Below are 17,289 nucleotides of genomic sequence, written 5' to 3' on the forward strand. Positions count from 1 at the left end.
AGCCCTAAATAGATATACAATAGTTTTACATGACATAGATTTTTATTTTATTTTTATTTTACATTTTTAATCATAGTTTTTTTTATGAAGTGATGTTGATAAATTAACACGAGACACCTCCTCTGTCACATGCAGCCCAGATTTCTATGCTGTATTTAGCTGGTTTGCAAGGCATATATTACCTAAGATGGAAGGAACCTCTGAATACCACTAGCCTTTCATCCACTGTGACATTAGAAATTAAAAATAATACTTCTAACCATTTTTTTTATAGATATAAAACTATTCAAATGAAAATCATAAACAGAGCTTACATTACTCCACAAACTTAAAAAAAAAAAAAAAGAATCCAAATACTTCTGACCTGTGCTGGCATGGTTGCGGTGGGATTGGTACACTTATGTGTTAACTGTGGTCTTGTCCGATGGTTGAAAGATTCTAGACCCAGGTAATCGATATTTTAGAGCCGTTAATGAATGTTCATGTCCCTAATCGCCCTCATGTATGCATACTTGGAAATGTGATGGACAAATATACAGCCAAGAGCAACCCAGTTCATTGATGGTCTAGCTTTTATGTCTGTAAAAAGAACAATACTACTGAACTGGAAAATTCGAAAACTGGACTGTTTTAATGTACATAACTGGTTTGCAGACTTTTTGGACTTGTTATCAATGGAGAGTGCAGCATCATCTCTCAGCGACCATCACACACCAGAAGCCCTATGGACTATAATCAGGGAAAAGTTTAAATTATATATGCATCTAAGCTAATTGTGATCCTAATAATAATAATGGAAAACTGTACTAATGTTGATTCCCCCTCTCCACCCTCCCCACCCTCCCCTCACTCCCACCCATCCACCCCACACAGTAAGGGTACTGACTGTGGCCAGTTAGTACATGTATTGTGTACCCCATGGAAACAAGGCTTTCTATGTTTCTCTTGTGTTTTGTTTGTTTTGTCTCTTGTGTGTTTTTGTGCATTACTCTTATTGTATATTAGGTGTATTGTCTCTGTCATTGTCTTTCTTGTTATTTGGAAAATAAAATAAAATTTAAATAAAAAAAAAACAACTTTTTTTTTTTTTTTTAAACTTTAAAATGGGTCAATTTGACCCGCAACACAACAGGAGGGTTATTAATAGACAGACGAGACAGGTAGTGATGTGAAGAATGGCATGACTTTATTGTGTCCTTTGCTCAATGTTAGACATATGGGATTTAATGTGGTTATAGAGACATGCCATAAAACCATTCTTAGGCCTCCTTTTAAGCCAAGTGCTCCTTCCTACAAGAGGAAGACAATAAATCCACCCAGGACGCCCGCGTTCTCCTCACAGGTACGCCTTCTCTTGGATCTCGATATAGACATGTTTTTTTAATGATTGTTGTCGCAGATGCACTATTTACAGTGTTTACAATAGTGATGTCATGTACAAAAGAGGAAAAAAACCTTTACAAATATTTGCATAAGAAAGAAACAAATGTCTGCTCTTCAAAATGAAAAAGAGGAAGATATCCAGTTATCAAAAAATCCCTCCCATGATAAGGTTTAAGTGTGATAGGTCCAATGAAAAGAAAACTTTGGGAAACACATTAAGGATACCTGCATGAACATCACATCTGCTTCCAACTCCCAGGAAACTCTGCAAAGATGTCAAATCTTTGACACTTAGGATTTAAAAATGGTGATAAACTGCACACAAGCAGCCCACATTCTTATCTACACAAACACCAGCTGAACAACAGCTCATCACCAGCCAAAGGTCAGGCTTAAATTACCCACTCTGCACCTTAATGTTAGCATCAAGGTGTTGACATTTAAGTGATATCAGAGTAGGTGAGAGGAAGATGATGTTTCCTCTAAATGGAGGCCTCTGTGTGGTAGTTGAAAGCAGCTCAGAGCAGCTTCAGGCCAAATTGTGATTCAGGCACAGTTAGAAGTAGGCATCATGTCTCTACTTTACACCAGCACCCTGTTTGGAAAAGTAGAGGAACATCTGGGCAGAATATGGCAGTCTGAGGTACTTCAGGGTGTAGGGGTTAGGGCTGAGAGGTTTAAGAATATCTCTAAGACCTTCCTTTACGGCCTTTTTCCTTCGTCCCGAGAACAGTCAAAAGATATGAGCAATAAATACTCTGTCATCTAGTACTCTAACATATATTATGTGCAAACAAATGAAGGGAAGGAACAGGAGGAAGCCACTTAAAGATGAGTATCAACCTTTCATCAGCCCTTACTTTGACAGTATCCTCTGAAAGTGTGCGAAAAGGAAAATGATATCTACACTGTAAATAATGGGATGTTATCAAAGATATAAAAAGCAAATGCAAGGTGGAGGAAAATGCTTCATGTGTTGTTCTTTTTTTTATCTTTGTGTTGAAAAATGATACAGTAACGACAAACTTGTAACTCCTCTGCCTCTAATGAAGATGGCATATTAAGTGTCTGTGTTGGTAGATGATATCTGAAGATGACTCAGTATAAAATCCTACAAAATCAACATTTTCAAAGCTGTGTCCTCATCTATCACAAGAGATTCTGTGTGTTAAAACCAGTATCTAAATACAGAATAGAAGCAAGCATAGCAAGAAATGGTAGTCCTGTGGATACACAAGCATTTTAGTTCCCCATGTGACAATACTGGATGTTGAGTAGGAGTGTTTCTGGTGGCTACAGAGTCCAGTTCCTTACAAACCGACCCGAAACTGATTCTCTATTTCACTATATTTCTAACCATGCATGTTGCTCCTACAGTTCTCACATTCAATTTATGAATGAAAGGATGTCTGAACCGAAGAAAAAAAGAACATTCAAGGCCATTGTCACGGTTGTGTTGCAGTGTGTTGTATTCTTTACCGAGCACCTTTGACGAGATTGCGCAGCAGGAGAGGCAGGAAAAAGGAAGATGCTGCCATCTAGAGGAATTCATAATGAACTGCTCAAACTGATCATCCTGTTGTTTGACACAAAGTCACCGACACAGCCTCTGAAAATCCAATTACCATGAGTAGAAAATAAAGTGCATTTTTGGCTGTTGTCGAGTGATGATGTCACTTTTGAGGAATTACTTTTGAAACGAGGCATGCACCTTCAAAGAAAACCAGAACAGTAAGCACCAATAGTTGTTTGGAAAATGATGGCCTGAAAAAAGGAAACACATGAACAGAGAAGAATGGTTTTGATCGTTAGGATTATATGTCATATTTTGCATCAAATTACTCAGGTTACCATGCACTTGCAGATTCAACAACAACCCATCCGGAGCAAGAAGAGGGCGGAGAACAGACGAGTCTTCCCCTGACGTGATCATCACAGCTTCTGATGAAAGGACTTAAAACTGTCTTTTTGTAAGTCCTGATAGCAGGACTGAGCAAACCCTTCAACCATAATCTCTCTCTCTCTCTCTCTGTAGATCCTTTACACTTTGAAGCTTTGCTGCTCACTGAGCACACAACAGAATCCACCGCTGAGTCTTTGAAGTCTCTTTGGGAGCGCACTTGATGTGCCAGCCGTAAGAAAAGGGTTCATAGTTCCACAGTTTGACTGACAGTTGAACTTTCTCCTCAGAGTGTAGCCTGCAGCATGGGATCCAGACAGCCTTCCCGCTCTGGAGACTCGATGTAGTTTGCGGACTCCTGGAGCTTCAGCAGCATGGCCATCTGTGGGTGGTGGAAGTGTTTTTAGACGTTTTTTATTTTAATGGGTTGGTTTGACGATGTAAAAAATATTTCTTGACATGCATCCCAAAAAGAGAACACACTTTTATCAGCTGACTTGGAGAGCACTGCAATCATTACTGAGATGTGTTTACTCTAGGGACGTTTTTGTGAGTCTGGTTATGTTGTCCAAACACAGGAAGAAATGGAGGAATAATGGATTACCCTCACATTCGAGAGACACGCACAATACAGTGTTGCCATTTTTCATTGAAGATACAGTTTTTGAGAGTGCAAGCATGATGCATGTCCCTCAAGAAAAGGCTACTTGTTAGAAAACAGTCTTGAGTTTTAAACTTGACAGAGAAATCAGTGAATGAAATCTGAGAAATCATCTTTGGTGAAAGCCTCTTCAAAAGTAAAACCAGATACAAAAACGTTCCTTTTAGTCAATAGATTAAATTTCCAAACTAGATTTCAGGAAGCAGACCACTGGCATATATACTGGGAATGTCCAGTGTTAACTTGCTAGTGTTGTCTATTCGTTGTGCTCATCTGTTGCTCAGTCTATGTTGCTTAATTTGAATTGTATGCAGCTAGTTCAATGATTGATAGTCACTGCCTGATGTAAATGTGTACAGCACTGTTAAATGTTGTCCTGCTGTGTCTGCATGTCATCTTTAACATCTCCTTGTTGCTGTTTCCTGATTGTCTTGCTCCATGTATTTTATGTCCATGGACACTTTCTCAAAGACGGTCATATCATGTCCTTATGTAGCTTTTAGTCACTTTTAATCGTATGGTGCTATTTGTACTTTTCTTTTCATCCCTTCTTTGTTTGTTTGTTTGTTTGTTTGTGTTTTGGTTTCTCCTCTACCTTCTTATTTTGATCTTATTTTACTCAATTTTACGTTTTTGTGAGTCTGGTTATGTTGTCCAAACACAGGAAGAAATGGAGGAATAATGGATTACCCTCACATTCGAGAGACACGCACAATACAGTGTTGCCATTTTTCATTGAAGATACAGTTTTTGAGAGTGCAAGCATGATGCATGTCCCTCAAGAAAAGGCTACTTGTTAGAAAACAGTCTTGAGTTTTAAACTTGACAGAGAAATCAGTGAATGAAATCTGAGAAATCATCTTTGGTGAAAGCCTCTTCAAAAGTAAAACCAGATACAAAAACGTTCCTTTTAGTCAATAGATTAAATTTCCAAACTAGATTTCAGGAAGCAGACCACTGGCATATATACTGGGAATGTCCAGTGTTAACTTGCTAGTGTTGTCTATTCGTTGTGCTCATCTGTTGCTCAGTCTATGTTGCTTAATTTGAATTGTATGCAGCTAGTTCAATGATTGATAGTCACTGCCTGATGTAAATGTGTACAGCACTGTTAAATGTTGTCCTGCTGTGTCTGCATGTCATCTTTAACATCTCCTTGTTGCTGTTTCCTGATTGTCTTGCTCCATGTATTTTATGTCCATGGACACTTTCTCAAAGACGGTCATATCATGTCCTTATGTAGCTTTTAGTCACTTTTAATCGTATGGTGCTATTTGTACTTTTCTTTTCATCCCTTCTTTGTTTGTTTGTTTGTTTGTTTGTGTTTTGGTTTCTCCTCTACCTTCTTATTTTGATCTTATTTTACTCAATTTTATCTTTTTTTAATCTTGATCTTTTCAGGGAGCCTTTTTAACATCTGGCAAGGGACTACAGATGTAAACTAGCCTTTTGGCTAACTCTGGCATATTTACAGAAGTGTTAATCAATATGCATGGTCCTTTTAAACAATAAATAAATAAATAAATAAATAAGAACCTTCTGGATAGAGTTCAATACAATATTAAAAAGTATATTTAATACTGACCTGCCCCTACAATTTACTACATTGTTTTTAGGAGGTGTAGATTTACAGGTGAGGCCTGTTGATAACTACCTGTTCGCCGTTTTGAGTTGTGCTTGTAAAAAAGCCCTTACGAGGCGCTGGTTACTTCCTGAACCTCCCACAATACAGGAGTGGATTGATATAGTAAATTATATTTATGTTATGGAAAAGATTACTCTCTGTTTACGACTTCAGAAGGACGTATTTATAAAACTCTGGACCAAGTGGACTAAGTATGTAAAACCTCTACAGACAGATTTTGTAGATGATACCATTCAAGGATCCGGTGATGCTGTCTTGTCTTAGCTGATTACATGTTTATTTGTTTTTTTGTGTGTGATTTTCTGTCACTTATCTCTGCCTGAAATGCTTCTGGCTCACTCTAATGTAAACATGTCTCCCCCAGGTTGTATTTAGTTCTAATAATCTTTAAAAACGGAGGACTGCAAAGGAAATGAACATTATTCTCTCTTTTATATGTTAATGCTCTGTACAACAAACTGCTGTCCAATAACAAAAATAAATATATATATATATATATATATATATATATATTTTTGTTTCCAAACTAATGATCTGCTTATTGACTGACACCTTCACACTCACCAGTGGGTCTGACTCCAGTGTGCTGGGTGGAGGTGTGTCTTTTGGGAGCTTCTTCTCCTCACCGGGTGGACCTATGCTGGGGGGAGGTAGATGAAAGAGCCTGGACTGATCCTGCTGTGCATTGGGCCATGGGAGAGTCCCTCTCACCCACTCCACTGGATCTTCCCATACTGCCTTGTGCCCGTGCACCTATGAGAGAAAGTATATATTTGAAAAAACAACTACAGACGAGGCGTAGGAGTCAGCTTGTTATCAGGATTTATGTCGGACTTGGAGGATGTGTCTGTGTGTTCACCTTGATGCCATCTTTGGCTCCCTCCTGCAGGTACGGTATGATGGAGTGATTCCAGAGGTCAATGAACCACTGTCTAAACTCTGCCACTGATACAGGACAAGACAGGAAGAAGCAGGGACCTAAAGGGGGAAGACATTTCTGTTAAATCACCCCCTTCTTCAGATCTAATAAAAGCCCACATTCCCTGTTTTCTGGTCACCATCTCTCACCTATGAGGAAGTCTGAAGTGCTGTGTTTCTCCAGGAAAGCGTGCAGCTGATACCAGAGCTGAGGGACCCAGTCTAGTACGCGTAGGAGGGCTTGATGGCGCGCTGCATCATGATCCTTCTCCTGGTAGGCCTCGACAGATTTACGGTGCAGGTACCTTAGCAGGAACCCGTTGGCAGGCTCCACATTATTAGAGAACGTCACCATCCTGTGGTCACATGCCAGAAGTAAGACTTCAACTCTATATGAAAGCTTTCATGTTCAATTTAATCGTTAAATAATTGAGGAGGTATAGGAAAAATGTCTGGCTTTGTGCTCACCTGAAGCTGAGGTGCAGTCCGTGGTTGGACGACATCTTCACAGGTTGATTGGTTGTTCCAATGACGTAAGGACTGAAGCATTAAACAGAAGAGATTTGAAACTTTAGTCCACAAAAGCTTCCTTTACCTCTTAAAGCTGCTGTTGGTAGGAATGGTGTAAAAATCTGTACTTTTTTTCTGCTGAGTTTGGAGAAAAGGTCATAATACCCATCGGTACTCATCTGTAAGTGGAGTAATTTGAGATTATGGCGAAATCTCTGTGTTTTCCAATGCCTTTGTATCAACCAATTTTATTATCCCCCTCGTTCCCGTTATCACGGACCAATCAGAGCTACTCCCCAACCCTCTGTCCTGATTGGTCGAGTGGCGTCCCCACTACGTCGCCCTGATTAACTGGGAAGCCGCTACTTCCTCATAGAACATGCACAACCATAGACATATAAAGAGTAGACGCCACATTTGTCATGTCTGTCAAGTTTCTTTTATTTTACACCTTCATGTCTCGTCTTCCCTGTTTTATTTTGAAATCACTAACCCTTGTCTCTGTTTCAGTTGTGTTCTCGTCTGGTCACACCTGCTCCCTGATTGTTTCTCCCCACCTGTTTCCCATCACCCTCGTTACCTCTTATTTAACCTCCTGTTTCTCACTGTCTCGTCGCCAGTTCGTTGTACCTTACAGTCTACGTCCCAGCATTCCATCTTCATCAATAGCCTACATGACACAGTCTAGCCGGTTTTGATCTCTGCCTGCCTTTTTAGACCTCGCCTTTTGCCTCACGTCTGTCTGTTACCTCGGCCTGATCTGACTGCCTTCCTGTGTACCGACTCTGCCTGGTTTTTGATTAAACCCTTTGCCTTTTGGAACTCTGGTCTGGTGTGTTGCATTTGTGTCCGCCTTTCTGTGCTCAGGTTCATGACAGCATTGGCTGCTGAGGCGAAAGAAATACGACTGCCATCTTGGTCCGGTCATCCTACCCATGATCCTACCTGTAAACGTAAACTGAAGCAGCAGAGACTTCAAGATGCCAGAGCACTGTGCGGCAAAATACCTATCATACATCACATATATCACATATCAGAATATTCTATTACTGTTAAGCCCACTATGAATATTAAGATACGCCGAACCATGTGTCCTGTATCATATCTACATGTATGACATTTGCAGAAAAAAAAAACCCGCATGAAAATCAGTTTAGTATTCAGCGAGTTATGATTGATTAAATGCGCTGACACTTAATTGCGCCTGCCTAACAGATTACACTGAGTGGAGCGGGTGACCGGACCAAGATGGAGGCCCCACGGCTCGTCAGCGCCAATAGGTAGCAGCGGTCGATGCGGCGTCTACTCTTTATTATGTCTATGTGCACAACAATCTTTTGCGGGTGGGGTTACGGGAGCAGAGAGGGGAGGGGTAGTGATGAAATCTCTCTCCTAACTGATGTTTATACCACGACTACCAACAGCAGCTTTAAGTGAAATACTGTGAGTGTTTAAGTTTACTCACCATTTATGATACTTGCAGGTGAGCGCTCCGTTAACCAGCTCAGTGATTGCTGCGGAGTCGCTGATGTCATCTATCAAAACAACCAGTGGCAGCTCTCCTACGCTCTCTCTGTCAATCTGGTTGGCTAGATTGGACAGATACAACTGCAGCTCCTGTGAAAGCAAAGAAGAAGAGGGCATGTGTTTTTGAGTTTGTAAAAAAAGGGGCACAAGATAACAGGCTGATAAAGTCTTCAGTTGTAGTTTACCTTCTGCGTCTGACGATGCATGTTGAAGGTGACGGCGGCGCTGCGACCTATGAGGGGCTCGTGTTCGGTCTCTGGCGAGTCGCTCTGGCTGCGCTGCAGGAGGTAGTGGGCCAGACGCTGAGCCAGGTAAGTCTTTCCTGTCCCGCTGGGCCCAGACATAACCAGACGTCTGTGCTTCAGCAGCAGGCTGATGTAGTGCTGCATCATCGGCTTAGGAATCAGAGTCTCGAACACCAGCGAGTCGACACATTTCTCTTTGAGACCTGGAGACGGGCAGAAATAGGATGAGAAAAAAGGACAGGCATTGTCAAAACACTCAAGATCACCTTACAAAGCAAAAGTTGAAAGGTGGTTTCTTTTGTCACTCTCTTACCTTTCAGGGTGACCAATATTCGAGCTGAACCGCTGCTGAGACAACGATATGGTGACGTTTGAGGTTTATCTCCACCAATCACTCTCTGCCCTCCTTGTGTCAGCTGGTACATGTGCAGCGAATCACAGGAAAGACCCAGGCTGGATGTAGGGTCCACTTGAGTTAGGTAGTCCTGATTGAAATTTAAAAAAATGTGTTATTCATGAAATCAAAGGTTTACTTTGTGTTTCAGAAAAAAAGGAAAGTATCAGCTTACCTTGAAGGTCTTGGCTATGAGAGAGTCCAGACAGCCCCAGTCTGTCCTCGCATTGATTGGTACTGAGCCCAGGTAGAAGTCCTGTTGTTGTTTACTGTCCTGCAGAGACACAGAGGGAACGAGTGCTCAGTACCTCAGATTTTGGGCAGCCTACTTCTTACTGTGGTGATTAAAGGTGCATTTTGTTTACCTCTGGTTGATCTCCAATGTGTACCAGTACTCGTGCAGACATCTCATCCAGCTGAGAAGACACACTTAGCGTCTCAACAGGAGACAAGTCTGGAAAAAGAAGAGATCAAAGAGAAGTAAGAAAGGAGTTCATGAATAGAACTTTCTTTATTCTTGTGTTGGGTGAGTATCATTGAAATTCCTTGTATTTTTGTGTACCTGGATCTTTACAGTCATTCAGGCTGAGGCTGAAGGACTTGGTGAGGGACATGCTCATCGGCTGCCTCAGGGAAGGTCCCAGGAGTGAGGCCAGGCCTGAGGGCTGGGACGTGGAAGATGTGGGGCCAGAGCCAGGGAGATTAGGCTGACTTCCTGTTTTCAAATGGTCATTCTCCGTCTTCAGGTTCTCCACCGTGGACTAGGATGTAAGTGGTACATTGTTTTAATTCAAACTACATTATAATAAAATTGCATTCCTGCTCTATGTATTACTGAACTGAGCATGCAGATGTTAGAAAACAAACCTGCATGTTGGTCATGGCTTCTCGGAGCTGCTCCAGCTGATGTGCAGAGCTTAACGCCTCCAATCGGATGTCTGTCAGCTCTCTCTCTTTTACCCAGAGTTCTGAGCGTAACTCTGATACCGCTGTTTCCTCGATGTCTCCTTCTTCTGTAATCTCCATGATCCTAGAGAAAAGAGTACACGCTCATCAGACACAGTTTTAAACCAAAGTGGCCTCCTCACTCTTCAAACAGAGAGCTGGGCTGGGCTGGGCTGTGTACTTACACAGAAGAGGTGGCAGAGGCCGAGGTTTTCAGAGATGAAGACAGGTTTTCTCCTCCTTCTCCTCCTTCTCCTCCTTCTCCTCCTTCTCCTCCTTCTCCTCCTTCTCCCCCTTCGTGACTCATCTTTGGGGAGTTAGGAGCCGAGGAGTCTGGAGTGGCGATTTCCTCGATGTCCGAGTATGTTTTCGTGCCTTTCTTAATGCTGAATGCCTTGTTGAAGGAGCTCCTCAGCTACATGGAGATGGGACAAGCAGGGAGGAGAGAGACACAATTTGAACAAATAACTCAGAGGTTCCTGCATTTATCACTCAGAGGTGAAAAGAAGGAGGAGTTAGGACTGTTTTGACACATGCTAAGCTTGCATATTAGCTACTAGATCGGTGTGGGTTACATGGTAAGGCTGTACTACATTTCACTGAGGGGTGAGTGCATGATTGAAATAAAGAGGAACACAGTATTTCATTAACTTAGATTAAAAAAGGGAGAGGTCCACTTTTCATGAGCATCATGTCTGCTGATTGCCGCTCTAACTGAATCTGTTTGAATCACATATGCACAGAACAGTCTATCAGTAGTCTGGGAGCTCAATAAGCAGAGATGGAGGGCTGATGGTCTATCATGCTGTATGATTAAATTAGAGTCTTAGTTTGTACTCAATGACTGCACTCACCTCAAAGACCTAAGAAGGAAAAATAACAACACAGAGGAGGGAAAGTCTGGTCATACATGCTGCTGTTGGGTTTGTGTACTTAACACAAAGGCTGTCACTCTAAGCACAAACCAACACTAGGTAGAGAGAGTGAGATATCAGTTCACACGCAGGGTGCGTTCTTACCCAGCTCTTCTTCTTCTTCTTCTTGGCATCTTGGTCTTTATAGCTGCCCACGCTCGACATGCTGGTCAGGCTGTTGAGACTGGAGATGCTCTCACAGGAGTTCTGACGTCGAATTTGCACGTCTGGAAGACATAAGGACACTTAACGTCAAAACAGGCTCAGACACAAGAAGAAGATGAAAGATCAACAGGTCACTCTGCTAACCTGTCAGGTTATCTGGCGTGTTTAAAGCTCCTTGTATGACAGCATGGGCTTCATCGTTCTTGGTCTTCAGAGCTTCGATGGTCTCCCTCAGCTCCATCAGCTCAGAGTCCTGTATGAGCATTTGATAAATATCAGTAAGGGTGAATCATTTCCTACTGTTACAACGTTAACTAACAGTTGTTTTGTTTCAGTTAACTGGATACAAAGCTAACAAGGTTTTCCAAAGTGGGTCAGCTTAGAAAATATGTTTCAGTGATACATGAGGGGGGGATGCAAATGAACCCCTGACAATTTCTCCTTAATGGTGTTGTATTCACCTACACATATATAACTGTTACTACTTTTTACATTCCCTGTATTATGCACGTACAAGCACATCATTTTAAACAGTTTCTATTGCTCAGTCTCAGAGTGGTGATATGGTTAGGTTTCATTATTCTTGTTTGTGTTGAAAACATTCAGAATAAACAAGATACAGTATCTCACAAAAGTGAGTACACCCCTCACATTTCTTCTAAAGCTGATGCACAAGAAAGCCTGCAAACAGTTTGCTAAAGAAAAGTAGACTAAGGACATGGATTACTGGAACCATGTCTTGTGGTCTGATGAGACCAAGATAAACTTATTTGGTTCAGAAGGTGTTAAGCGTGTGTGGTGGCAACCAGGTGAGTACAAAGACAAGTGTGTGTTGCCTACAGTCAAGCATGGTGGTGGGAGTGTCATGGTCTGGTGCTGCATGAGTGCTGCCGGCACTGGGGAGCTTCAGTTCATTGAGGGAACCATGAATGCCAACATGTACTGTGACATACTGAAGCAGAGCATGATCCCCTCCCTTCAAAAACTGGGCCGCAGGGCAGTATTCCAACATGATAACGACCCAAAACACACCTCCAAGACGGCCACTGCCTTGCTAAAGAAGCTAAGGGTAAAGGTGGTGGAGTGGCCAAGCATGTCTCCTAAACCCTATTGAGCATCTGTAGGGCATCCTCAGACGGAAGGTGGAGGAGCGCAAGGTCTCTAACATCCACCAGCTCTGTGAAGCTCTGGTGAACTCCATGCCCAAGAGGGTGAAGGCAGTGCTGGAAATAATGGTGGCCACACAAAATATTGACACTTTGGGCCCAATTTGGACATTTTCACTTAGGGGTGTACTCACTTTTGTTGCCGGTAGTTTAGACATTAATGACTGTGTGTTGAGTTATTTTGAGGGGACAGTAAATGTACACTGTTATACAAGCTGTACACTGACTACTTTACATTGTATCAAAGTGTCATTTCTTCAGTGTTGTCCCATGAAAAGATATAATTAAATATTTGCAGAAAGGTGAGGGGTGTACTAACTTTTGTGAGATACTGTACATTTTCACATATTTTGGGAGATAAGTGGTGTCGCGGATGTTTTAATCTAGCCCTACAACTCAAGCCTGCCTTACAGTCCTCAAACACCTGGCAGGCTCGATCTCCCACATGATTTGGACAGTTCAAAAGGACAAAGGGCCAGGAACAGGGGAACCTCTCTGTGCTGCTTGTTGTGCGTTAAAGTCGGTTGCACTCCTCTCTAAATGGATCCGCCCGACCCGTCTCCTCAAAGTTAAAGAGCCTGTGCTCCAGGGTTGAGCTGCACAGGTCAGTGCGCTGGCACAAAAAACAAAGACTTTTTCTGGAGGGTCTAGACGAAGCCTTTCAGAGAGAGCAGCAGGGCATGAAGCACCGAGAGCGAGAGAGAGAGAGAGAGAGAGAGAGAGAGAGAGAGAGAGACAGAGAGAGAGAGAGAGAGAGAGAGAGAGAGAGAGAGAGAGAGAGTCCTCACATTTATACACACACTGAACTGAACACCGCCTTAAGCGCTGATCAATTCTCTCACACCAACACAGACACAAAGGCAGAAGAATGCTGGAATGTGCTGTTTGGTGTGAGTGCACGTGCAAGCTGTTTGCACTTTGGGCCACTAAGTAACCCCGAGGGACCAAAGGCTGGGCCTCTAACCTACATTTAGTTCCTCTTTACAGGCTGCGATCAAAGTCACCTCGCTGTGTGTTTGCACGCTTACTGCTCTAGGCTGCTCATGAGACAGACACGACGAAGTAATACATCAAGTATGTAGACCTCTTTAGGTTTGTGTAAGTTTGCTTCTTTAATATAAGACTGAACAACACCTAAATTCCTACTAATCTTACAAGATATAAAATTATCAATTAAATCCTTGTAATTATTTTAATCAAACAGAGAGTAATAAATAACTTTGGTGCATTTATAGAGAGCATTCTATATCCAGTTTTGCATGGCATTAAATCACAGAAATAAAATGAGATGAAGTTCACTGACGTGTGAATGAGCAGGTGATGTTACCTTCTGTTCGTGGCTAAATGACAGACTCTGCAGCCGAGTCGTCATCATTTCCAAACTTTGCTCAAAGGCGGCCACCAGATTTGCCTGTTTGAGACAGAACAGACAAAAGCAACTTTTATCAGAACATTCATATCTAACAGGAAGTCAGGTGGATTTGCTCAACACAGGTGTAGATTTGTATGACTGTGGTTTGATAAAGTTTAGTTTAGTTCAGTTTTATTCACACACATCATCACAAATATACATCTATATATATTCGGTAAACATTTCACAATGGTTGATTGTGTGTAAAGGGGTGACCCCAAGGAAGCTATTTAAAGCTTTTAATAGGGGGCCCAATTTCCCACAAATAAAGTGGCAACAGATAAAGCATCTAATAGACACAGATAAAGTATTCAGAGTCTAATGAAACTGGTGATTTTCATCCGTAAAGATGTCCTTCACCAGATTTCCACTGCTCTTTTTTTCTCCCCTGGATAACACACAAAGGCAGAACAGGATGTCTCCTGTGGAAAATCCACCTCTTCCCTAATCTCTCTCTTACACACACACCCACTACAGACGCCAGCAGGAAGGGAAAATTACTTTCCCTTCTCCTTTATAGAATACATTAATACAGTAAAATAATGGGTTCAGCCCAGTCATTAATCCAGCACATGATCCTGTTGTGATCCCAGCATCTGTTTTGCATATTCATTGTCCTCAGATAATAAGGTCATACAGTATGCAAAGACCAGCAAGGGGGACAGAGTACACACACACACACACACACACACACACACACACACACACACACACACACACACACACACACACACACACGCACGCATGCACACATGCACGCATGCACACATGCACACACGACAAAGAAAACACTTGATTGATGTGTGCTGCATGAAGCCATGAATATCGCCTGCACTGCACTCGGACCAATGGGTGGTGTTTCAGAGGCAACCTTGCAGAGTAGAGAGAAGGGTAAGGCACCTGCATGTGTGTCACAGTGTATGTGTGTGTGTGTGTCTGTGTGTGCACTGCAGCTAAGTGACTCAGGGAGAGGTTCAGAAGAAGGTTAGCATTATACAGGCCTCACCACCGATGAGAAATGTGCTGAGGCTGCACAGAAATGATGTATGACTGACATGCCGCAGTTTAATGTAAATCTCTCTCTGCGAGTCTCTTTCCTAGTTTGAATGAAGGGTACATTCTTCACCTCCAGTGAAAAATAGAGTATGTGGAGGCAGGAAGAGAGAGTGTTGGGTATTTTTGTTCATGCTAACCAATCCAATCAAAATAAGTATTAACAGATGCATTATACTTTCTGTGTCAACGCAGGCCCACTAGTTCCAACGAGAGAAGACTCAGATTGTAATACACTTTGTCTAACAGGGACCTTACTCAAAGACAAGTCAATAGCTGAGGAGCTGATAGAGATATTGAGACTTTTAAGTAGGGTAGGGTTTAACAATTTTATTACTTACCTTTAACTGTAATATTGATTTAAATGCTGCTTTATTATTTTACTAATTTTAACTGTTATCTTTTTCTTTTTTTATTTATTCATTCATTATTTATTTTATTTATCTACTCAGTTTTTATTGATATTTTAGCCTTAGTTTTATTTTCAACTCTTATCCTTAGTCTTTTAAAAAACAATTTTAACTATTTGTATTCTTAATTTTGATGCTTTAACTTATTTTAATAACACATATTTTATTGTTGGTGTGCATTGGTCTCTATTTTAGTCTCTATTTTAGTCTCTATTTTATTCTATTTTTATTAGTACTATTTTTATTATTACCATTATTATTATTTTCCCCTAATATGTCTTGCCATTGTTTTATTTCTGCTTCTTCCTTGTTTTTCAATCACCGTAAAGCACTTTGGGTTGCATTTGATTTGTATCAAATGTGCTATATAAATAAAGCTTGATTGATTGATTGAATAGCGGATTTAAGTCAACTGTATCTATATATCACCTTTCATTCATACAATCATGCAGCCCAAAGTGCTTCACACAAGAACAAAGAGACAGAAAACAACAGAGAGGTTTAAAATAATAAATAGTATCATAAAAAAGAAAGTTAAAATCAAAATAAAATCAATTCAATAAAATTAATGAAATAAGTAAGGGTAGATTTAAATCTGTAAGCTTGGGTACTTGTTTCCGCGAGAGTTTATTTACTTTTAGCTTATTTACATTATTTTACTGATCTATCTACGTGGGTTTGTACGTGTGCAGGTATATGTTTTTAATTGTTTTCATGTAGGCCAGGGTATATACATGTATATAGATGTATACGACAACGATCCTATTTGTTTATAAATCCCGGCACACTACTTTTCTTCACAATGGCATTACCAAGCTTTGAATTTTCTTTTAAAATATATATATATATTTATTTCTCTCACCACTATTATCACCTCATTTTATAAGAATGATTAGACAACTGTCTTATACCTGTTTTATGTATGTATTTACTTTCTGGAAAATGCTTTGTTACTTTGGCTATCTGCAAAACATGTTTAGATTTTGTTCTGAATCAAAACTTAAATACAAAAATAAAAAATAAGTAAGGGTAGAAAGCAAAATTAAAAAGTTGTTTAAGTTAAAAATATCAAATAAATACAAGAAATACATAGATAACTAAATCAATAAGATAAATGTTGTTAAAATAATAATTATAATAATAATATTTTATATAATAATGATTATAATCAAAGTAAACTTCATGTTTATCACAGTGAAAACGCATGTCAGCAGGTGCAACAGGCTAGCTTATTTATGGGTTTTAGAATGTATTTACCTTATTTAATGTGTTACCTTATTTTGCAGAGGAATAATGTGCAAGAGGCTTTGGAAAGATATATTGGGTTTGGTCTTCACAGCAAGAGCAAACCTGAAGTGGCAATAAACTAGCCCATCTTAATCTGAATACATCAATCCACCACGTTGCCTTTTTGGTTTCTACATGAAGCTGTGAAAAGCAAAAGGACAATGGTGAACCCAGCTGCAGACACCCTGACATTGCTCTCTTTTTAGTCTGCAACTGCTTGCTCAACACGTGAAGTCCTTATTATGGGTATCAGTTTCCGTCTGCCTCAGGGTGGATGTCATGTCGAGCTGGACAGTTCATCAAGATGAGTGACATGTAAATGGGGTTTCAAAAGGGAGGGAGGGGCTACTACAAATCAATTGCCTCAGGGGAAAGGTTGCATATTGGAGCTGTGAATATATGTTCATATGTGAAGAACTGCCTGATAGATTACAGTGTTGTTTGCATTTTTACTTCTATTATGTGCTTAATGGTCCCCAGTCTTTAAAAAAATTGAGTTCAAAATGAAATGCTAATAATGGCAGGCTGGTTCTTATCCTTGTTTTATCATTGTAGGACATTTTGTATGTGTGATGGTACATTTGAGACGTAATAAAAAGAGAGCTCTGTCACATAAACATATGAATGTTAAGTTATCAGACATTGATTACATACGTTTGCCGTCAGCTGAGTTGTCAGGTTTGACACCTTCTCCTGGGATGATTCCAGCTCCCTCCTCAGCTTACGGATTTGCTGTGAAAAAACAAAAGTTTATT

At 40.7% G+C, this 17,289-nt stretch overlaps 1 protein-coding gene across 5 annotated transcripts in view; it reads right to left on the minus strand.

The window, feature by feature from the left end:
• Positions 1-1,164: 1,164 nt before the first annotated feature.
• LOC117821356 (neuron navigator 1-like) overlaps positions 1,165-17,289 on the minus strand; it is a 126,935-nt gene continuing 110,810 nt past the window's right edge. For all 5 annotated transcript variants that reach the window (XM_034695561.1, XM_034695563.1, XM_034695562.1 and 2 more), the window contains 17 exons: positions 17,189-17,266; positions 13,701-13,784; positions 11,352-11,460; positions 11,148-11,269; positions 10,314-10,543; positions 10,051-10,213; positions 9,746-9,944; positions 9,549-9,637; positions 9,359-9,457; positions 9,103-9,274; positions 8,730-8,992; positions 8,483-8,634; positions 6,976-7,047; positions 6,658-6,863; positions 6,449-6,567; positions 6,154-6,342; positions 1,165-3,665 (listed from right to left, as the gene is read on the minus strand). In XM_034695561.1, the coding sequence (XP_034551452.1) occupies positions 3,570-3,665; positions 6,154-6,342; positions 6,449-6,567; positions 6,658-6,863; positions 6,976-7,047; positions 8,483-8,634; positions 8,730-8,992; positions 9,103-9,274; positions 9,359-9,457; positions 9,549-9,637; positions 9,746-9,944; positions 10,051-10,213; positions 10,314-10,543; positions 11,148-11,269; positions 11,352-11,460; positions 13,701-13,784; positions 17,189-17,266 (2,442 nt within the window). In that variant the 3' untranslated portion in view covers positions 1,165-3,569. The remainder of the gene's footprint in view (positions 3,666-6,153; positions 6,343-6,448; positions 6,568-6,657; positions 6,864-6,975; positions 7,048-8,482; positions 8,635-8,729; positions 8,993-9,102; positions 9,275-9,358; positions 9,458-9,548; positions 9,638-9,745; positions 9,945-10,050; positions 10,214-10,313; positions 10,544-11,147; positions 11,270-11,351; positions 11,461-13,700; positions 13,785-17,188; positions 17,267-17,289) is intronic.

This window comes from Notolabrus celidotus, chromosome 11 (genome assembly GCF_009762535.1).
Source record: "Notolabrus celidotus isolate fNotCel1 chromosome 11, fNotCel1.pri, whole genome shotgun sequence".
Taxonomy (NCBI): Eukaryota; Metazoa; Chordata; class Actinopteri; order Labriformes; family Labridae; genus Notolabrus; species Notolabrus celidotus.